Genomic DNA, 23,101 nt, shown 5'->3' on the forward strand with positions numbered 1-23,101 from the left:
TATATATGAAAAAGTTTCTGAGGAAATGTTGTGCAAACCTTAGTAGTTAGGAATGAAGGGGGAAGGATAAGAAAAGTAGTGAAATGATTAAGTTGATTGTAAAACAAACACCAGAATAGTTAGGGAGTAGCACCCGTGCAAAGTCAGTAATCAAGAAAGCATTATCATTAATGCTTTCTTGATAATTTTCAACTGCGCAAAAGTTACGAGTTACTTACATGATTCAATGAAATGATGATTAGGCAGACTTTAAACAGCTTAACACAATGCTCGATTTGAGTTTCGAAATTGTTGTAAAAAAGATACTTACGTTTATGTTTATCGTTTACTAGCCGACATCCAGTAGCCCTGTAGTGCGCAAGCGCCGCTTTAAGAGCTGGGTCGTCAGCTGGCGCTGTTATTGCCATCTTAGCAAATGGATGGAGCTCCTAAAATTAAAGTGATACCTAAAGTATGTTTCTTAGATATGTTTGTCACAAATAAGTAAATAACATTAATGTGATTCATTGGTTTTATTAAGGGAATTAAGACATGATATACGGTATATGAAAAAGAGAATAACGGACACATGCTTCCACAACCAACACAAGTTTCATAAATATTTTTTTTTATTTAATACATACTTTTCTGATGACAAAAATGTATCTTTCCTAAATTCAATGAGCTTGTGTCTACAGTACGTTAGTATGAAGTTGTTTCAAGGGGCACGCACCTTGAGTTGCGGCATTGACTGCGAGGTCCGTGGGTCGTGCTTGCTGGGGCGGGGCGCGTGCGGCGGGGGCGCGGGGGCGCGCGGGCGGGGGAGCACGGTGCGCAGCCCGCCCCGCCGCCCCGACTCCGGCTCCAGGTAGGGCGCCGGGATCACCACGTTCGGAGACATCGATAGCACCACGTCATCCGTCGACCATCTGATGCACATTACCATATCGATGGTCAGAGGTTGATCACACATAGCTATAATATCTCAGATAGGAGGAAAAGCCAATAAAAAATACCATCATCATGATCATCATTATCAGCAGGAACACACCCACTGCTAAACAAAGTATTCTCTCGTCACCACGACGTTGAACGACAATTCGCCACTTGTATCCACTGGCTCCCCGCGACTCTGACCTGTGCACCTAACGGAAGGACCTACGTTACGTCTTCCAGTCCGTGGAAATGAAAAAAATAAGTGCATAACTAATTTTTTTCAAAAATATGGTTAGGTATTACACATTGACGATTGACCATTGCCCATCGATATTTGCTAAATTTCAAAATTTAAATACGAGTATTGAATTTAAAAAAAAAAAAATTGTGAATCACTTACCGATCTGTATGCGTATCCGCCTTCAGTTTAGCTTCCTCTTTAGGTAAGAATACATCGTCATCAACGGACAACGTAGCGCGCAATGGATCGCTAAAGTCTCTGATTGGCACACCGCAGCTTAGAGTTTTGTCACTCTCTGTTTTACGGACAAACGGTTTAGCAGTTTGTAAAGGATCCTCTCCCAGGGAACCTTTATTCTCTTTCTCTTCATTGTTTGTATTATTTGGTGCTACAGCTTTATCTTCAACCTTCTCAGTCTCTTTAACGCTAGAGTTAACGAATATATTGTCAGATCTAGACGACTCATTACTATCAGTCTCATTGCTCTTCCTAGATTCCTCATTCAATGAATCTTTACGTTTACCATCCTCTTTCTCCCCTTCACCGTTCTGAGTATCGTCATTCGTAATATCATCCTTTACGACATCGTCTTTCGAAACCTCATTTTCATTCACGTCATCTTCAAACGTCATTCCTGGTTCAGGCAGAATAGCCTCGATGTCACCTAAAAATGCTTTTTCCAGTTTCCAATTGTAACAAGCGAGAAGCATGAATTTGACAACTTTCTTCACTTTGATTAACTCTTGTAGCGAAGCTCCTCGGAGTAGTATGCAGCACGCTAGGTTTGGTTCAGCGCATCCTTCTAGAACCATGAGTGTTTTGCTGGAATCTATTGACAAGGAGATACATCGAATTTGTAAGAATGGCAATTAATTTCTTTCCACTGTGGGATGTTCACGTGTATTGAGTAATACGTACAGTTCTTGACGTAGAAGTTGTTGCAGGTGCCGAGGCGCGGCATGCCGACGCGTGCGTCGATGGAGGACAGCGGCGAGGCGCGCGAGGCCCGCGCCGCCCGCGCCAGCGCGCGCCCCCGCACGTGCGCCGCCAGCGCCACGCCCGCGCGCCGCAGCGCGTCCTGCACGCCGCGCGCCGCCGCCCCGCCCACCAACACCACGCGCGGCCGCAGCGCCGCTATACGGGCCGCGCACCGCACCAGGTACTCCCGCTCCTACCCCCACAGACTGTACTGTACTGTACTATACGGGCCGCGCACCGCACCAGGTACTCCCGCTCCTACCCCCACACACTGTACTGTACTGTACTATACGGGCCGCGCACCGCACCAGGTACTCCCGCTCCTACCCCCACACACTGTACTGTACTGTACTATACGGGCCGCGCACCGCACCAGGTACTCCCGCTCCTACCCCCACACACTGTACTGTACTGTACTATACGGGCCGCGCACCGCACCAGGTACTCCCGCTCCTACCCCCCACAGACTGTACTGTACTGTACTATACGGGCCGCGCACCGCACCAGGTACTCCCGCTCCTACCCCCACACACTGTACTGTACTGTACTATACTATACGGGCCGCGCACCGCACCAGGTACTCCCGCTCCTACCCCCACAGACTGTACTGTACTGTACTATACTATACGGGCCGCGCACCGCACCAGGTACTCCCGCTCCTACCCCCACACACTGTACTGTACTATACTATACTATACGGGCCGCGCACCGCACCAGGTACTCCCGCTCCTACCCCCACACACTGTACTGTACTGTACTATACTATACGGGCCGCGCACCGCACCAGGATAGTCAATTAAAAGTATTCATAAGACAAAGACGTCTCCTTATTACGCTCCGTAAACCACACAACATTGCATGGCGACCCTGCCAGTGCTGCCACGCGGGCAGCGCTGAGCACGAGTATAGTGAAATAATATAGAATTTATAAAATAAAAACTCTCAAGACCCTAAATTTGTGGGCTAAAAGTGAAAAGTGAAAAAGTGAAGATGTTTTGCTGGCTGCCGGGTGTCGATGCAGCCTGATGTGGACCTGCCGGGAGCTGTTGGTGTCCAAGAGGATGGAGCCGGGAGATGTTGGCAACCAGGGAGCGTCCGAGATTATCTCCGCTACCCTAGCCACGCAGTATGGAGTAACCGGACTCAAATGTTTTTTTTTTTTTTTTACTGATAAGTGAGTGAAAGTGGACACCAAAATGTGAAAAAAAAATAATGGTATAATGATAATTAAGGTTTAATATTAAGATATTATTTTTAATATAGTTTTATCTACATAATTTTATTTTTTTTTATATTATGGTAATACTAAGTACTTATACTAAGTTAATAGTATAGTTCACGCCTGTTGACAATCAGTATTTTTTTTTGTATAGTAAATTCTGTAAGTAATATATTTTTTTCTACCGAAATAATGTAAAATTTTGTAATAATATATTATAAATAGCATGAACAATAGGGATTGAAGGAATGTTCCCATGCCCATATAGGTAAATGATGTCATACCGAGTGTCAGATTGTATTGGAAGAATCGTGTTACTTGACACCGAGTAACAATAACAACTGCACTTTGGTTTTGTCTTATGAAATTAATAAATTAGATGAATGAAATTTGATATCAGCAAAGCTTTGGAATGTGTTAATTGTTTGTAAAAGTTTGTAAGTTTGGTTTTTAGATAATTTGGAATGACTTGGTACACAAATTTTGGCGTGTGACTGAAGGCTGATCACCTAAGGACAACGTATAATTTTGTCAACCAAGCAATTCAATTAGATTGTGTTATGTTGGTTTGTGATAGTTAAATGATAAGTAATAAATAAATATAATAGGTACACATGGTAAGGTACAGTTTAGTGATCATGTCCTTAGTTCGATCATGGTGTAGACGAGCTCTCTCTGTGAGAATCTATTGGAGGTTAATAGGAACCTTAAATATTGACACTAAATTTTGTAAAATGAATAAATGAATAAAGTGAGCACACATAGAAATAATAATAAAATGATGAAGAATGGTGAATAATATAATGAAATAAATAAAATGAAAAGCAGGTACTAGAGAGTCCTGTATAAATGTAATGTGCTCACATGTGTATAATGTAATGTATGTACCTTACGACAATGGTAGTGGAATAAGTTAAATAAAATAAAATGTATTAATGTGTACCTAGTTATAAAGGTAATGAGGGCTTATGTTAACAGAATGATTATATACCTAATTATGAAAAATAAAATATGTAAAAGAGATAAATAGATAATAGAATTCAACATTTTGTAACAATTGTCAACAGTGCGGTTAATATATTTAGATTTTTTTCAGTTAGGTTTAAATTAAAAAAAAAAAATGTATAAAATAATCATTTTTTTTCCAAAAACGGGGGAGGTGTAGTGTGTGTGACACCTCGCCCCTATAAGTAGTGTAAGTTAGTCGTTTAAGATAGTCAATTAAAGTTATTCATAAGACAAAGACGTCTCCTTATTACGCTCCCTAACCACACAACATTGCAGCGCACCGCACCAGGTACCTCCCGCTCCTACCCCCACACACTGTACTGTACTGTACTATACGGGCCGCGCACCGCACCAGGTACTCCCGCTCCTACCCCCACACACTGTACTGTACTATACTATACTATACGGGCCGCGCACCGCACCAGGTACTCCCGCTCCTACCCCCACACACTGTACTGTACTGTACTATACGGGCCGCGCACCGCACCAGGTACTCCCGCTCCTACCCCCACACACTGTACTGTACTGTACTATACGGGCCGCGCACCGCACCAGGTACTCCCGCTCCTACCCCCACACACTGTACTGTACTATACTATACGGGCCGCGCACCGCACCAGGTACTCCCGCTCCTACCCCCACACACTGTACTGTACTATACTATACGGGCCGCGCACCGCACCAGGTACTCCCGCTCCTACCCCCACACACTGTACTGTACTGTACTATACGGGCCGCGCACCGCACCAGGTACTCCCGCTCCTACCCCCACACACTGTACTGTACTGTACTGTATACGGGCCGCGCACCGCACCAGGTACTCCCGCTCCTACCCCCACACACTGTACTGTACTGTACTATACGGGCCGCGCACCGCACCAGGTACTCCCGCTCCTACCCCCACACACTGTACTGTACTGTACTATACGGGCCGCGCACCAACCAGGTACTCCCGCTGTACCCCCATGCATCTCTTTTGTTTACACGGAAAGTATCCCGCTCCTACCCCCACACATTGTACTGTACTATACTATTTGGAATAGTAAACCCCATCAACAGAATAATAATAAACATGTTTAACAACATTGGTGTAATGATAACCACTTTAACACATGTGGACATGTCGTCACGTCGCGTCGCATAGGAGTGACACAAGGTTGGCGAGGCGATTTACGATATAAACTAACCTGCAATAAAACTGGTTCCAGCGATGTCAGTTTGCCCTCAACACGTTGGTACGCTATAGAGCAGTCTAGAAGCAGTATTGTCGGGTTTGATATCTGCTGTGGCATCCCCCTGTGCAAAAAAGGAGTATTCACTAACTCACTTTATTTCTTTCTTCCTCTCCTTTTAATCCCCCTCTCCCCTTCTAAGTCTAACAAGTTCTCCCCCTATAGTAAGCCCCACGTAGTGCAGGTACCTGTGCGCGACGTTCTTGGTGAGCACGACGCCCTGCACGAGGCAGCTGTCGCGCATAGTGCCGCCCGGCACCTTCTTCACTTGCACGTAGTTGCGCACGTCTATGTCGTTGCTGTTCACGTCTGTAAAACATTCATTGCTTTGTTTTCTTAAACAACGGTTGCCCGACTATAGAATTTTCTCCAGTTCACACACGCATAAGCGATGTATCAGAGTTATCGATATCGGTCGAGTCAATAATCGACTTATAGAACTATTTCGACATAACTAGGCTAAGGCTAAATTTAACACACTTGCACGGTTCTCTCACATTATCCTCTATTTCATTGTCTGGACTTTAAAAGAGACTGAGTGACCTCTGAGTTTGTTTCGGCATCTCTTCTCAGAGTAGTCCGATAGGAAATGCCGGCCTCATACACGTCAATATTTCAAATAGCTAGATGACTAGCATTGAAATATTGACGTGTAACAGTGTTATTTTATGACCCATTTACAGAAATAAATATCATTTATCATTTAACATTTTAGCAAGTTCAAAGTCAATTTATCCACAAAATATCAGCAGCTTGTCTGACTTGGCTTGTAGTGACTCACCCAGCACGATGGTGTCCGCGGCCTGTACACAGAGCGGGTACAGGACGTGCAGCCAGGCGGCGGGCATACATATGTATGTATAATGTAGTGACTCACCCAGCACGATGGTGTCCGCGGCCTGTACACAGAGCGGGTACAGGACGTGCAGCCAGGCGGCGGGCATACATATGTATGTATAATGTAGTGACTCACCCAGCACGATGGTGTCCGCGGCCTGTACACAGAGCGGGTACAGGACGTGCAGCCAGGCGGCGGGCATACATATGTATGTATAATGTAGTGACTCACCCAGCACGATGGTGTCGGCGGCCTGTACACAGAGCGGGTACAGGACGTGCAGCCAGGCGGCGGGCATACATATGTATGTATAATGTAGTGACTCACCCAGCACGATGGTGTCCGCGGCCTGTACACAGAGCGGGTACAGGACGTGCAGCCAGGCGGCGGGCATACATATGTATGTATAATGTAGTGACTCACCCAGCACGATGGTGTCGGCGGCCTGTACACAGAGCGGGTACAGGACGTGCAGCCAGGCGGCGGGCATACATATGTATGTATAATGTAGTGACTCACCCAGCACGATGGTGTCCGCGGCCTGTACACAGAGCGGGTACAGGACGTGCAGCCAGGCGGCGGGCATACATATGTATGTATAATGTAGTGACTCACCCAGCACGATGGTGTCCGCGGCCTGTACACAGAGCGGGTACAGGACGTGCAGCCAGGCGGCGGGCATACATATGTATGTATAATGTAGTGACTCACCCAGCACGATGGTGTCCGCGGCCTGTACACAGAGCGGGTACAGGACGTGCAGCCAGGCGGCGGGCATACATATGTATGTATAATGTAGTGACTCACCCAGCACGATGGTGTCCGCGGCCTGTACACAGAGCGGGTACAGGACGTGCAGCCAGGCGGCGGGCATACATATGTATGTATAATGTAGTGACTCACCCAGCACGATGGTGTCCGCGGCCTGTACACAGAGCGGGTACAGGACGTGCAGCCAGGCGGCGGGCATACATATGTATGTATAATGTAGTGACTCACCCAGCACGATGGTGTCCGCGGCCTGTACACAGAGCGGGTACAGGACGTGCAGCCAGGCGGCGGGCATACATATGTATGTATAATGTAGTGACTCACCCAGCACGATGGTGTCCGCGGCCTGTACACAGAGCGGGTACAGGACGTGCAGCCAGGCGGCGGGCATACATATGTATGTATAATGTAGTGACTCACCCAGCACGATGGTGTCCGCGGCCTGTACACAGAGCGGGTACAGGACGTGCAGCCAGGCGGCGGGCATACATATGTATGTATAATGTAGTGACTCACCCAGCACGATGGTGTCCGCGACCTGTACACAGAGCGGGTACAGGACGTGCAGCCAGGCGGCGGGCATACATATGTATGTATAATGTAGTGACTCACCCAGCACGATGGTGTCCGCGGCCTGTACACAGAGCGGGTACAGGACGTGCAGCCAGGCGGCGGGCATACATATGTATGTATAATGTAGTGACTCACCCAGCACGATGGTGTCCGCGGCCTGTACACAGAGCGGGTACAGGACGTGCAGCCAGGCGGCGGGCATACATATGTATGTATAATGTAGTGACTCACCCAGCACGATGGTGTCCGCGGCCTGTACACAGAGCGGGTACAGGACGTGCAGCCAGGCGGCGGGCATACATATGTATGTATAATGTAGTGACTCACCCAGCACGATGGTGTCCGCGGCCTGTACACAGAGCGGGTACAGGACGTGCAGCCAGGCGGCGGGCATACATATGTACAGTGCCCTCCAAAAGTTAGTTGAAATGATCAATAATGTGGTAAATGTGAGGAAATTATAATAAAACCAAATAAAATCGTGGGTTCAAGAATTATATATTAAAATATAATCAATTTAGAATATTTCTGTCAATAAGGGAATCATAACAAATTTTATGATTATAATTTATGTAGATTAACAATGAAATCACGTTTCCAAAAGTTAGTTGAAATTGTTGAAAAAATATTTTAAGGCTTGTTTCTTTGCAAATATTTTAACTTTTAATATTTTGTATGACCGCCATTATTCTGTAGAACTGCTTTAAGTCGTCTAGGCATTGATTCTACAAGATTCTGTAATGTTTTGACCGGTATAGTCGACCATGTTTCAAGAATTTTATTTTTAAACAACTTCCTGTTGCGTCTTATGGAAACAGGGATCCTGCGGTCTAATTCATCCTATAAATGTTCAATGGGGTTAAGGTCGGGTGACATCGAAGGCCATTCCAGTAAATCCACTTCGTTATCTTCAAAATATTGTTTAGTTATCCTTGCTGTATGCTTCGGATCGTTGTCTTGTTGGAACTTGAAAATCCGACCTAACCCCATTGTTTCAGCAGATTGTTTTAAATAGTCACGGAGAATATTACAATAGACCTGCGCTGTCATCTTGCCTTCAATTACTTGCAGTCGGCCCACACCATGCCAAGAAAAACACCCCCAAACCATCACACTCCCACCGCCGTGTTTCACAGTGGGCTGCAAGTATTTGTCGTCGTAAGAGTTATCATTGCTTGTGCGCCATACAGTTTGCCGACGTCGATTTCCAAATAGTTCGAACTTCGATTCATCGCTAAAGACTACTCTCTTCCAAAATTCTATTGGTTTATCCGAATACTTGCGAGCGAACTCCAACCTTCGTTTTTTATGGATCGATGTTAAAAGAGGTTTCTTTCTGGCAATGTGACCTCGTAAATTAGCATCATGCAGGCGTCGCCTGATAGTAGTTTCAGAAACCGAGGTCCCTGCTTCCTGTAACTGATCTTTGATCTCTCGTACCACAATCTTGGGATTAATTTTACACTGCCGCACTATTAGTCGATCATCAACAGAAGTAGTAGCCCTAGGACGCCCCGACCGTGGCCTATCTGCAAGACTAGGACATTCTAAACTTTTCTTTATTATTTTTCGGACACCTTCTGGACTAACTTTAAATAATTTTCCCACAGCACTAAAGTTTTTAATTTTTTCGTATTCACACACAATCTTTATTCTTTCTTCGACAGTTAATTTTCGCCTCGGAGCCATTATTAATTCAAAAACAGTCAAATCACCTTACAATATCTTATTATTAAATTTAAACTACGCACACTGCCCTAACAATAATAATAAATGAATTTAAAACCACGAGAGTATCGGATATCGTTTAAAGTTTCCTATTTCAACTAACTTTTGACGCGCTCAATTCAAGTAGTGCACACATAAACATAGATTTTGAAAGAAAACAAAATTAATTTCGGGGAATTCCCTACTTTACGTATTAGAATAGTGTACCCGAACTTAAATAGTAAACAGTTCATTCATAGAAACTGCGTATTTTGGAAAATATGTAACATCATTGATAAGGTGAACTAATTTCAACTAACTTTTGGAGGGCACTGTATGTATAATGTAGTGACTCACCCAGCACGATGGTGTCCGCGGCCTGTACACAGAGCGGGTACAGGACGTGCAGCCAGGCGGCGGGCATACATATGTATGTATAATGTAGTGACTCACCCAGCACGATGGTGTCCGCGGCCTGTACACAGAGCGGGTACAGGACGTGCAGCCAGGCGGCGGGCATACATATGTATGTATAATGTAGTGACTCACCCAGCACGATGGTGTCCGCGGCCTGTACACAGAGCGGGTACAGGACGTGCAGCCAGGCGGCGGGCATACATATGTATGTATAATGTAGTGACTCACCCAGCACGATGGTGTCCGCGGCCTGTACACAGAGCGGGTACAGGACGTGCAGCCAGGCGGCGGGCATACATATGTATGTATAATGTAGTGACTCACCCAGCACGATGGTGTCCGCGGCCTGTACACAGAGCGGGTACAGGACGTGCAGCCAGGCGGCGGGCATACATATGTATGTATAATGTAGTGACTCACCCAGCACGATGGTGTCCGCGGCCTGTACACAGAGCGGGTACAGGACGTGCAGCCAGGCGGCGGGCATACATATGTATGTATAATGTAGTGACTCACCCAGCACGATGGTGTCCGCGGCCTGTACACAGAGCGGGTACAGGACGTGCAGCCAGGCGGCGGGCATACATATGTATGTATAATGTAGTGACTCACCCAGCACGATGGTGTCCGCGGCCTGTACACAGAGCGGGTACAGGACGTGCAGCCAGGCGGCGGGCATACATATGTATGTATAATGTAGTGACTCACCCAGCACGATGGTGTCCGCGGCCTGTACACAGAGCGGGTACAGGACGTGCAGCCAGGCGGCGGGCATACATATGTATGTATAATGTAGTGACTCACCCAGCACGATGGTGTCCGCGGCCTGTACACAGAGCGGGTACAGGACGTGCAGCCAGGCGGCGGGCATACATATGTATGTATAATGTAGTGACTCACCCAGCACGATGGTGTCCGCGGCCTGTACACAGAGCGGGTACAGGACGTGCAGCCAGGCGGCGGGCATACATATGTATGTATAATGTAGTGACTCACCCAGCACGATGGTGTCCGCGGCCTGTACACAGAGCGGGTACAGGACGTGCAGCCAGGCGGCGGGCATACATATGTATGTATAATGTAGTGACTCACCCAGCACGATGGTGTCCGCGGCCTGTACACAGAGCGGGTACAGGACGTGCAGCCAGGCGGCGGGCATACATATGTATGTATAATGTAGTGACTCACCCAGCACGATGGTGTCCGCGGCCTGTACACAGAGCGGGTACAGGACGTGCAGCCAGGCGGCGGGCATACATATGTATGTATAATGTAGTGACTCACCCAGCACGATGGTGTCCGCGGCCTGTACACAGAGCGGGTACAGGACGTGCAGCCAGGCGGCGGGCATACATATGTATGTATAATGTAGTGACTCACCCAGCACGATGGTGTCCGCGGCCTGTACACAGAGCGGGTACAGGACGTGCAGCCAGGCGGCGGGCATACATATGTATGTATAATGTAGTGACTCACCCAGCACGATGGTGTCCGCGGCCTGTACACAGAGCGGGTACAGGACGTGCAGCCAGGCGGCGGGCATACATATGTATGTATAATGTAGTGACTCACCCAGCACGATGGTGTCCGCGGCCTGTACACAGAGCGGGTACAGGACGTGCAGCCAGGCGGCGGGCATACATATGTATGTATAATGTAGTGACTCACCCAGCACGATGGTGTCCGCGGCCTGTACACAGAGCGGGTACAGGACGTGCAGCCAGGCGGCGGGCATACATATGTATGTATAATGTAGTGACTCACCCAGCACGATGGTGTCCGCGGCCTGTACACAGAGCGGGTACAGGACGTGCAGCCAGGCGGCGGGCATACATATGTATGTATAATGTAGTGACTCACCCAGCACGATGGTGTCCGCGGCCTGTACACAGAGCGGGTACAGGACGTGCAGCCAGGCGGCGGGCATACATATGTATGTATAATGTAGTGACTCACCCAGCACGATGGTGTCCGCGGCCTGTACACAGAGCGGGTACAGGACGTGCAGCCAGGCGGCGGGCATACATATGTATGTATAATGTAGTGACTCACCCAGCACGATGGTGTCCGCGGCCTGTACACAGAGCGGGTACAGGACGTGCAGCCAGGCGGCGGGCATACATATGTATGTATAATGTAGTGACTCACCCAGCACGATGGTGTCCGCGGCCTGTACACAGAGCGGGTACAGGACGTGCAGCCAGGCGGCGGGCATACATATGTATGTATAATGTAGTGACTCACCCAGCACGATGGTGTCCGCGGCCTGTACACAGAGCGGGTACAGGACGTGCAGCCAGGCGGCGGGCATACATATGTATGTATAATGTAGTGACTCACCCAGCACGATGGTGTCCGCGGCCTGTACACAGAGCGGGTACAGGACGTGCAGCCAGGCGGCGGGCATACATATGTATGTATAATGTAGTGACTCACCCAGCACGATGGTGTCCGCGGCCTGTACACAGAGCGGGTACAGGACGTGCAGCCAGGCGGCGGGCATACATATGTATGTATAATGTAGTGACTCACCCAGCACGATGGTGTCCGCGGCCTGTACACAGAGCGGGTACAGGACGTGCAGCCAGGCGGCGGGCATACATATGTATGTATAATGTAGTGACTCACCCAGCACGATGGTGTCCGCGGCCTGTACACAGAGCGGGTACAGGACGTGCAGCCAGGCGGCGGGCATACATATGTATGTATAATGTAGTGACTCACCCAGCACGATGGTGTCCGCGGCCTGTACACAGAGCGGGTACAGGACGTGCAGCCAGGCGGCGGGCATACATATGTATGTATAATGTAGTGACTCACCCAGCACGATGGTGTCCGCGGCCTGTACACAGAGCGGGTACAGGACGTGCAGCCAGGCGGCGGGCATACATATGTATGTATAATGTAGTGACTCACCCAGCACGATGGTGTCCGCGGCCTGTACACAGAGCGGGTACAGGACGTGCAGCCAGGCGGCGGGCATACATATGTATGTATAATGTAGTGACTCACCCAGCACGATGGTGTCCGCGGCCTGTACACAGAGCGGGTACAGGACGTGCAGCCAGGCGGCGGGCATACATATGTATGTATAATGTAGTGACTCACCCAGCACGATGGTGTCCGCGGCCTGTACACAGAGCGGGTACAGGACGTGCAGCCAGGCGGCGGGCATACATATGTATGTATAATGTAGTGACTCACCCAGCACGATGGTGTCCGCGGCCTGTACACAGAGCGGGTACAGGACGTGCAGCCAGGCGGCGGGCAGCGCGCGCCGCGCCAGGCACTGCCGCAGCAGCAGCCGCAGGTGCTCCGACCCAGACTCCACTATGGCCTTGCACGTGTGTCGGGCCTCCGTCGGCGCTGCCCACACCACACCAAGTTACACATTACAATAGGGAAGATGCAATATTTTTATTTATGTTTTCATTGTAAAGCATTCCATGTAGAATAGACCACAAGTATATTAAAAATAAAAAAAACCCTAATTTATTGCAAAAAATGCGTATTGAAACTGACAGTTTAAATTTTCGCGCGGAAACGGACCTATAGTTCCGATGACGTCATACCTGTTTGTCGATGTCTTTCACTGTTCACTGTTTGTTACCGTCGCTGGCTTTTTTCAAAATTTCCTCTATTTTCAAGATATATTTTGATAAAACTAAAAATGGACATCCCATCAACATGTGGTTATTACAACAACAGCACCAAAAAAGCCGCATTGACTCATGTTTCGTGCCATTGTGTCCATCAACTTCAACCAAATTTCCTAATAAATTGTTTTTAACTAGGCCTTCTGATCCCAAACTGAGAAAAAAGTGGTTCCAAGCTAAAAATGTATAGACATTTTACCACCTGGAGCTTGTATCATGGCAGACAGAGGCTTCAAGCACATTTGCACAAGCAATTTCAGTTGATAAGACCACCTAGTGTTAGCAACACTAAGAAAAGTTCAAGAGGTGATATACTAAGGTCAAAGAAAATTGCAAGCCTGCGAATTCATATTGAAAGAGTGATCAGAAGACTGCGTGAGTTTGCTTTTTGAAGCCACATGCCTGTGTTTATTATTTCCTAATTCCCCATTTAGACTATAGTATAATCATTTGTTGTGCGCTTGTCAATTTGCAATCACCTTTAATTAAAATTGAATAAAAAAAAAGTATTTAAAAAACAAAGTTTTATTTAAAATATCTACAAAATGGTTACAGAAAAAACATGTAATTAATATCTTTTAATTTTGGAAACACAGCATCTATCCAGAATTTCTTTGCAGCATTCATAACTTCATTTATAAAAGCATTGTATCGCTTTTATAAATGATTTTCTAGAAGCACATATAGATAATTTTGTCTTTTTCCAATAACATATTATGGACGTTATCGGAGGCTCCTCAGATCTTCTGTGTAACCATAGCAATAGTGCAGCAGCATGCTTACACCCACCTGGAAATAGATTTTAGTCAAAATTATCCATGCTACAGATTAACTATTTAAAATAACCTGAAATGTTTACCTTCAGAAGCCGCACAATCTTCGCATTGGCAGGACTGAACCAAGCTTTGCGTTTCATTTATAATGGCTGTAACACGATAATCTTCTTTACGTATTTTATGCTCCGGCGTAACTCGACTTTTTACTATACATAATTCTCCATCTCTTTTGATTTGAACATAGCCGATTGCGTTATCGCCATATTATTTCTACACTCGAAAACTCCGCACTTTCATTAAAAAAGTTACAACCATGTCTACGCTAACTTTTGGTAGATTCCTAGAATCTGCTTTGATAAACCCAGCTTCCATTTTTAGCCGATAAATGCAAAATAATTTTCGCTTAAAATGTTCACAACTCAAAGTTGTCAATAGTTGACATAGCAGGAGAGACGTCACTAAACACTGATTGGTGTTTTGAAATACGTTTCTTTACATGTAACTTTTTATTCATAATTTATGATAAAAATCAACATTAAATAAAATGAAAACCTTGCTGTGGCCCTTCTTTTATTCTTTTTTAGCATTTTAATAACAAAATTTTCATAAATATTATTTTTGCATCTTCCCTATTAAGTTGTGGCGAAACATTAAATTCAATTCGCAATTGAATAGACAAGTAAAGATAACTAATGGACATATTTTTCGTGTTGAGAGATAAAGTAACAACACAACGTCACGCTTTTATCCCCGAAGGGGTAGGCATGCACCCACTTTTCACCATTTATGTTTTAAGTCCCATGTAATAGGGGGTGAGCCTATTGACATATACTGGGCACAATTCCAGACTCAATGCTACTATTACGAGAAATTTTCAAAAAACCAAAAAAAGTCCAGTATTGCTATAAAATTCACAAATAATGAGAAAAGAAAATACAAAACGCGCAGTCACCTCCACCTTGGAAAATGTTACCATGGTTCGGGTCAGTTTATTATACATATACATTTTACATTTATATTCTTACCTTCATTCTGTTCTAACACCGGAGGCTCTTCCTCACTGGACGACGACTTCTTTTCTGCAATAAAAAAAAATAATTTAGTACTTATACCCTAGTATTGAAAGTCCTTTATTGCTTGGCCTACCTGTTTTAGGTGTCTTCGTTAGCCTTGCGGAACTCTCATCCAGATTCAGATCGAGGCAATATGATGATGACGAGGCACTCTCCAATCTTGTTGACTCTTCAGCTGTTAAAATATACCATAATGGTGAAATAAAATCACGCAAATTAATTATTATGTTATCGGCTTACTCACGTAACGTTTTGACGAGGAACTCGACTAGTTTTAAGCCATGCTAGAGGCTCATATTCATGAGCAGCATTCCGCGACACACGTCGCGGCGATTGTCGCGCTGCTTAGTTACGTGAGTAAGCCAATAACATAATAATTAATTTAGTATGTCTCACGAAAGTTCCAATAAAATTAAAATCACGCAAGTTCTGTATACAACCGTGTGAGAGATGTTATTGGGGGCCTCGCTTCAATAGACCGGCACAACACTCGGCACTGTACCCTAAGTATGAGTTTGCCTTACGTGTAAAGTAACCTAAACGAGAGCGTGTTCAGCGCTCTGATGGGCCGGTTTAAGTGTGGGAGAGCCATGCTTCGGCACGAATGGGCCGGCTCGACCGGAGTGATACCACGGCCTCACAGAAAACCGACGTGAAATAACGCTTGCGTTGTGTTTCATTGCGTGAGTGAGGTTACTGGAGGCCCAATCTTCCCAATCCCCGATTCCCGAACAACAACCCTTAAATTCCTAACCCCCAAAAAGCCGGCAACGCACTTGTAACGTCTCTGGTGTTTTAAGTGTCCATGGGTGGCGGCGATTGCTTACCATCAGGTGATACGAAAAAAAAAAATGAAACAACCAATCAGAGCACCGAACTGCTCTCGTTTCGTTTTCGTTCGACGTAAAGCAAGTCATACTAAGGGCACTGATCACTTACCATCAGATGATCCGTCTGCTCGTTTACCACCTGTCCCATAAAAATATCCAAATTATTTTCTATATAACGATTTTTTATCTATAAAATAACAACAACAATACATAATGTTTATACTTACGTGAGTTTTCGTCCTCAGTAGTCCGTAGCGGTAGGACTGCGGGCTTATAGAGGGCGTAGTCGACGAACTGGGGTAGTTCGGTCATACACTCCATGTATCCGGCACACAGCAGGTTTTGACAAAATAATGTAGCTTGGGCCCTGGACGACAATATTCATGGTATCAGCAAGTATGACATACATCTATACATACCTCATAATATAATATAATTTAATTTTATTATAATAAAACTAGCGGACCCGACAGACGTTGTCCTGTCTACACGTCTTTATTTTGAAAATCGGATCGAATGTAAAACATTCCAAAATCAACAACTATGTACTAATAAATTAAAAAACATTGTTCAGCGTACAAAATTGTGAATCTAAACCATTCTCAGATCCCCTTGAACACACACAAAAAATTTCATCAAAATCGGTTCAGTCGTTTAAGAGAAGTTCAGTGACATACACACTTACAGAAGAATTATATATATAAAGACTAGCGGACCCGACAGACGTTGTCCTGTCTACACGTCTTTAATTTGAAAATTTTAAACTTTTTTTAATAAGCTAAAACATTCTGGACCTTTTTGATGAAAATTGTTATTCAAATGTTATGACAATATCTAACGTCATTAATATTTGACACTGCGATGGTAGCGCCGTCTGTCAGATCTAATGTAAAACATTCCAAAATCAACAACTACTAATATATTAAAAATTAAATAAAAAAACATTGTCCAGCGGACAAAATTGTGAATCTAAACCATTCTCAGATCCCCTTGAACACACACAAAAAAAATCATCAAAATCGGTCCAGTCGTTTAAGAGAAGTTCAGTGACATACACACGCACAGAAGAATTATATATATAAAGATAAAATGGGGCTACTGTATATTTGTTCACCAGTACCTTAGTATGAGTTTGCTTTACGTTAAATGAAAATGAAACGAGAGCGCGTTCGGCGCTCTGATTGGCCGGCGCGAGTGAAACAACCAATCACCGCTCTCGTTAAAAGTAAAACAAACTCGTACTAAGCCCTCAGATGGCGCTAGTGTGAACCGCTAGTGTTGGTCTAATAGGGAATTAACATTATACTTGAGCCATTAAAAACGAGAGAAGTGTGACTATCACGCAGAACTGGCATAAGTGTGAGCGAGAGATCAGATAAATATGACTTATGATAGTTTGCACGTTTGTAATAACCCAACTATAGTTAGTATCACACCATTGGACGTTCAATATTTGACAGCTGCAGTGATTGGACAAAAAATCTTCTTGGTACATTTATGCCATCTGGTGACGAAAAATACGGTAGTCCCAATTCTCCAATGAAACACTTACCTCGTCTTATTACTGGTGTTATCCATGACCCATTGAAGGACGTCGCAACCACGCCACACTCCGTTGTAGCGGACAAGGCGATATCTGGAAAATATTGGCGTTAACTTGTCGGGAAACTAATGTGTTGCTATGTGGGCAGTGCATAGTGAGGTGTATAGATCACCTGATGGTAAGCAATCGCCGCCGCCCATAAACACTTGAAACACCAGAGGCGTTACAAGTGCGTTGCCGGCTTTTTGGGAGTTAGGAATTTAAGGGTTGTTGTTCGGGAATCGGGGATTAGGAAGATTGGGAAGGGGGGAATTGGGCCTCCGGTAACCTCACTCACACAACGAAATACAACGCAAGCGTTGTTTCACGTCGGTTTTCTGTGAGGCCGTGGTATCCAGTCGAGCCGGCCCATTCGTGCCGAAGCATGGCTCTCCCACACTTAATAGATAAATATTAGACACAGATAGAATATAGACAAAATAGCTATGTCTGCGCGTCGCGTTCTGCGCGCGCCTCAATGAGCCATCAGACCACCACAGATGAGGCCCAGTAGGGCTGATGCCTAATCCGGAGCTGCGGACTACCTAGCGGGTTTACCGGGGCTCCGGCTCGACGGGCAGGTGTAGAAACGGGGTGGTTTTTAGTCAGTAAGAGTCTGACACTCCCTCTCGCTTTGCCCAAGGCGGGAGAAGTCATTGGATGATTTTCCAACCTCAAAAAAAAAAAAACCTGTGTTGCTGCGTGGGCAGTGAGTACAGATGTAGTAATGTGTCACCTGTGTTGCTGCGTGGGCAGTGAGTACAGATGTAGTAATGTGTCACCTGTGTTGCTGCGTGGGCAGTGAGTACAGGAGATGTAGTAATGTGTCACCTGTGTTGCTGCGTGGGCAGGGAGTACAGGAGATGTAGTAATGTGTCACCTGTGTTGCTGCGTGGGCAGTGAGTACAGGAGATGTAGTAATGTGTCACCTGTGTTGCTGCGTGGGCAGTGAGTACAGGAGATGTATGTGTCACCTGTGTTGCTGCGTGGGCAGTGAGTACAGGAGGTGTAGTAATGTGTCACCTGTGTTGCTGCGTGGGCAGTGAGTACAGGAGATGTAGTAATGTGTCACCTGTGTTGCTGCGTGGGCAGTGAGTACAGGAGATGTAGTAATGTGTCATCTGTGTTGCTGCGTGGGCAGTGAGTACAGGAGGTGTAGTAATGTGTCACCTGTGTTGCTGCGTGGGCAGTGAGTACAGATGTAGTAATGTGTCACCTGTGTTGCTGCGTGGGCAGTGAGTACAGATGTAGTAATGTGTCACCTGTGTTGCTGCGTGGGCAGTGAGTACAGATGTAGTAATGTGTCACCTGTGTTGCTGCGTGGGCAGTGAGTACAGGAGATGTAGTAACGTGTCACCTGTGTTGCTGTTGGCAGTGAGTACAGATGTAGTAATGTGTCACCTGTGTTGCTGCGTGGGCAGTGAGTACAGATGTAGTAATGTGTCACCTGTGTTGCTGCGTGGGCAGTGAGTACAGGAGATGTAGTAATGTGTCACCCGTGTTGCTGCGTGGGCAGTGAGTACAGATGTAGTAATGTGTCACCTGTGTTGCTGCGTGGGCAGTGAGTACAGGAGATGTAGTAACGTGTCACCTGTGTTGCTGCGTAGGCAGTGAGTACAGGAGATGTAGTAATGTGTCACCTGTGTTGCTGCGTGGGCAGTGAGTACAGGAGATGTAGTAATGTGTCACCTGTGTTGCTGCGTGGGCAGTGAGTACAGGAGATGTAGTAATGTGTCACCTGTGTTGCTGCGTGGGCAGTGAGTACAGGAGATGTAGTAATGTGTCACCTGTGTTGCTGCGTGGGCAGTGAGTACAGGAGATGTAGTAATGTGTCACCTGTGTTGCTGCGTGGGCAGTGAGTACAGGAGATGTAGTAATGTGTCACCTGTGTTGCTGCGTGGGCAGTGAGTACAGGAGATGTAGTAATGTGTCACCTGTGTTGCTGCGTGGGCAGTGAGTACAGGAGATGTCGGAATGTGTCACCTGTGTTGCTGCGTGGGCAGTGTGTACTGGAGATGTAGTAATGTGTCACCTGTGTTGCTGCGTGGGCAGTGAGTACAGGAGATGTAGTAATGTGTCACCTGTGTTGCTGCGTGGGCAGTGAGTACAGGAGATGTAGTAATGTGTCACCTGTGTTGCTGCGTGGGCAGTGAGTACAGGAGATGTAGTAATGTGTCACCTGTGTTGCTGCGTGGGCAGTGAGTACAGGAGATGTAGTAATGTGTCACCTGTGTTGCTGCGTGGGCAGTGAGTACAGGAGATATAGTAATGTGTCACCTGTGTTGCTGCGTGGGCAGTGAGTACAGATGTAGTAATGTGTCACCTGTGTTGCTGCGTGGGCAGTGAGTACAGATGTAGTAATGTGTCACCTGTGTTGCTGCGTGGGCAGTGAGTACAGATGTAGTAATGTGTCACCTGTGTTGCTGCGTGGGCAGTGAGTACAGGAGATGTAGTAACGTGTCACCTGTGTTGCTGTTGGCAGTGAGTACAGATGTAGTAATGTGTCACCTGTGTTGCTGCGTGGGCAGTGAGTACAGATGTAGTAATGTGTCACCTGTGTTGCTGCGTGGGCAGTGAGTACAGGAGATGTAGTAATGTGTCACCTGTGTTGCTGCGTGGGCAGTGAGTACAGGAGATATAGTAATGTGTCACCTGTGTTGCTGCGTGGGCAGTGAGTACAGATGTAGTAATGTGTCACCTGTGTTGCTGCGTGGGCAGTGAGTACAGATGTAGTAATGTGTCACCCGTGTTGCTGCGTGGGCAGTGAGTACAGATGTAGTAATGTGTCACCTGTGTTGCTGCGTGGGCAGTGAGTACAGGAGATGTAGTAACGTGTCACCTGTGTTGCTGCGTGGGCAGTGAGTACAGGAGATGTAGTAATGTGTCACCTGTGTTGCTGTGTGGGCAGTGAGTACAGGAGATGTAGTAATGTGTCACCTGTGTTGCTGCGTGGGCAGTGAGTACAGGAGATGTAGTAATGTGTCACCTGTGTTGCTGCGTGGGCAGTGAGTACAGGAGATGTAGTAATGTGTCACCTGTGTTGCTGCGTGGGCAGTGAGTACAGGAGATGTAGTAATGTGTCACCTGTGTTGCTGTGTGGGCAGTGAGTACAGGAGATGTAGTAATGTGTCACCTGTGTTGCTGCGTGGGCAGTGAGTACAGGAGATGTAGTAATGTGTCACCTGTGTTGCTGCGTGGGCAGTGAGTACAGGAGATGTAGTAATGTGTCACCTGTGTTGCTGCGTGGGCAGTGAGTACAGGAGATGTAGTAATGTGTCACCTGTGTTGCTGTGTGGGCAGTGAGTACAGGAGATGTAGTAATGTGTCACCTGTGTTGCTGTGTGGGCAGTGAGTACAGGAGATGTAGTAATGTGTCACCTGTGTTGCTGCGTGGGCAGTGAGTACAGGAGATGTAGTAATGTGTCACCTGTGTTGCTGTGTGGGCAGTGAGTACAGGAGATGTAGTAATGTGTCACCTGTGTTGCTGTGTGGGCAGTGAGTACAGGAGATGTAGTAATGTGTCACCTGTGTTGCTGCGTGGGCAGTGAGTACAGGAGATGTAGTAATGTGTCACCTGTGTTGCTGTGTGGGCAGTGAGTACAGGAGATGTAGTAATGTGTCACCTGTGTTGCTGCGTGGGCAGTGAGTACAGGAGATGTAGTAATGTGTCACCTGTGTTGCTGCGTGGGCAGTGAGTACAGGAGATGCCGGTAGACGTCGTGCAGCGCCTCGTGTTGCGGCCGCGGCTCGCAGCGCTCCTCCTGCTCGCGGGGGAACATGAAGCTGTCGCGCAACTTGTGCGCCTGCTGGGACTTGTTCTCCGGGAACTTCCCCTGTTATTATACATACTTGTATTAGAATACAGGTTCAATTAAATATTTGCATTTATTTTACCTAGTAGAGGGTGGATACTAATGTGTTAAATAACACAAAGTCAAGTCAAAGTCAAAGCATTTATTTCAATTAATCCTAAATTAGGCACTTTTGAACAATACTTTGACTTTGATAGTGGTTCAAAATTTCTTTTATTTCTATTGGTTATCATTACCAATACTGACCTGTAAGTTCTCCTGCAGAGTCCTTAGATCCGGTGGTATCTCACCAGTCATGTCATTTTCCTTTAAATAACTCAGCACTACGTTGCAACAATAGTTGCAAACCCGTAGACCACCAGCACAACCAAATATGTGTCCTGTTAATGTTGAACAAGGTTCATTATTAGTATATTGTCAATATTGAAAAGCTCTCATGTGCTAAACTACATATATAAAAGTGTATTTTATTCTAAATACACTAGTTTATCAACTAAATTATTAATTCAATAGGCGCACCCCCTTACATGGGACTTATAACACAATTGGTGTAAAGTGGGTGTACATTGTATAGCAGCATTACACCGCTTACGTGCCTATAAAAAATGCCTGCCTACAAAAGGTGTGATGTTTCTTTGTATTATTTATTGTTCTAGTAAAAACTCAAATAATTTCCATTACCTGGCACTCTTTGGCTGCAGCATCTAGAACAGAATATTTGACCGCATACTCGACAATGGTGTCTACGTCGCAGAGTACTAAATCTGGAGGCACATTCGTAACATTCACGTGAAATATCATCCGGCATCCAATAGCGGGCCAGTTCCGTGTCCGCATACTTTGTTCCACCCTGGAAATTAAAAATTAAAAAGATTATTAAAAATTTAACTTTCTTTCTTTTAATGGCCTTGTCTGATTAGTTTTGGGTTTTGCACTGAGTCTTAACCAGAAAAACAAATTGTAGTAGGTATAAGGATAGATTTTATTTTAATATAACAAATGGGAAAGTCTCGTATATAATACGAAAGCGTTTATCTTACCCCAGATCCCAAGGCTATTAGACTACTGATTCTCCTAAGAACGTTAGGCAGACTTCTACCTTCCAACTCCTCAGCATAGGTTCCTGTCTCAGGTTTCCCATCATCATAGTCCTGCTTCTGTTCCTCACTGTGAGGGGCGTCTTTCCCGTCACCTATTGCCTTGTTTGCCATGTTATCTACAGCCTCACTCGGCGAAAATAAAGGAAACTTCCATAATTTATTAAAAAACGTAGAGACACCACTCTGCGATGACTCCGGTTCGTATCGAGGAAATTCTGTGATTTGAGACGTATCATATTTATCCATAATCAAGAGTTTATTGTTAAATATTGAATTGTAAACATTGAATTGTTTTACAAAATCTCCTTTCGTATTATTTTGTAATTGTGATTGTCAATGTCAACATGACATGTCACGATGACGTTCATTGTTC

The 23,101-nt window shown here is 45.9% G+C and overlaps 1 protein-coding gene and 2 long non-coding RNA genes across 39 annotated transcripts in view; 1 reads left to right on the forward strand and 2 right to left on the reverse strand.

The window, feature by feature from the left end:
* The window catches only part of LOC118272527 (1-phosphatidylinositol 3-phosphate 5-kinase), a 42,798-nt gene extending 19,703 nt beyond the window's left edge, over positions 1–23,095 (reverse strand). The window contains exons 1-16 of one of the 37 annotated variants that reach the window (XM_050693482.1): positions 22,669–23,094; positions 22,310–22,478; positions 21,875–22,008; positions 21,489–21,649; positions 17,787–17,870; positions 16,462–16,601; positions 16,344–16,373; positions 15,478–15,579; positions 15,357–15,410; positions 13,104–13,265; positions 5,782–5,902; positions 5,549–5,657; positions 2,075–2,327; positions 1,316–1,985; positions 713–908; positions 311–428 (exon numbers count right to left, since the gene is read on the reverse strand). In XM_050693482.1, coding sequence (XP_050549439.1) covers positions 311–428; positions 713–908; positions 1,316–1,985; positions 2,075–2,327; positions 5,549–5,657; positions 5,782–5,902; positions 13,104–13,265; positions 15,357–15,410; positions 15,478–15,579; positions 16,344–16,373; positions 16,462–16,601; positions 17,787–17,870; positions 21,489–21,649; positions 21,875–22,008; positions 22,310–22,478; positions 22,669–22,974 — 2,809 coding nt within the window. In that variant the 5' untranslated portion in view covers positions 22,975–23,094. The other 36 variants (XM_050693483.1, XM_050693518.1, XM_050693517.1 and 33 more) reach the window with 36 other exon arrangements.
* LOC126910671 (uncharacterized) lies at positions 2,185–5,152 on the forward strand. The gene is made up of 4 exons (XR_007705300.1): positions 2,185–2,315; positions 2,381–2,575; positions 4,787–4,916; positions 5,047–5,152. It is a non-coding gene; the product is annotated as an uncharacterized LOC126910671 (long non-coding RNA).
* Positions 14,063–15,347, reverse strand: LOC118267659 (uncharacterized). Its single transcript, XR_004782965.2, has 2 exons — positions 14,415–15,347; positions 14,063–14,344 (listed from the first exon to the last, which is right to left on the reverse strand). It is a non-coding gene; the product is annotated as an uncharacterized LOC118267659 (long non-coding RNA).
* Positions 23,096–23,101: the final 6 nt, after the last annotated feature.

This window comes from Spodoptera frugiperda, chromosome 4 (assembly GCF_023101765.2).
Source record: "Spodoptera frugiperda isolate SF20-4 chromosome 4, AGI-APGP_CSIRO_Sfru_2.0, whole genome shotgun sequence".
Classification (NCBI taxonomy): Eukaryota; Metazoa; Arthropoda; class Insecta; order Lepidoptera; family Noctuidae; genus Spodoptera; species Spodoptera frugiperda.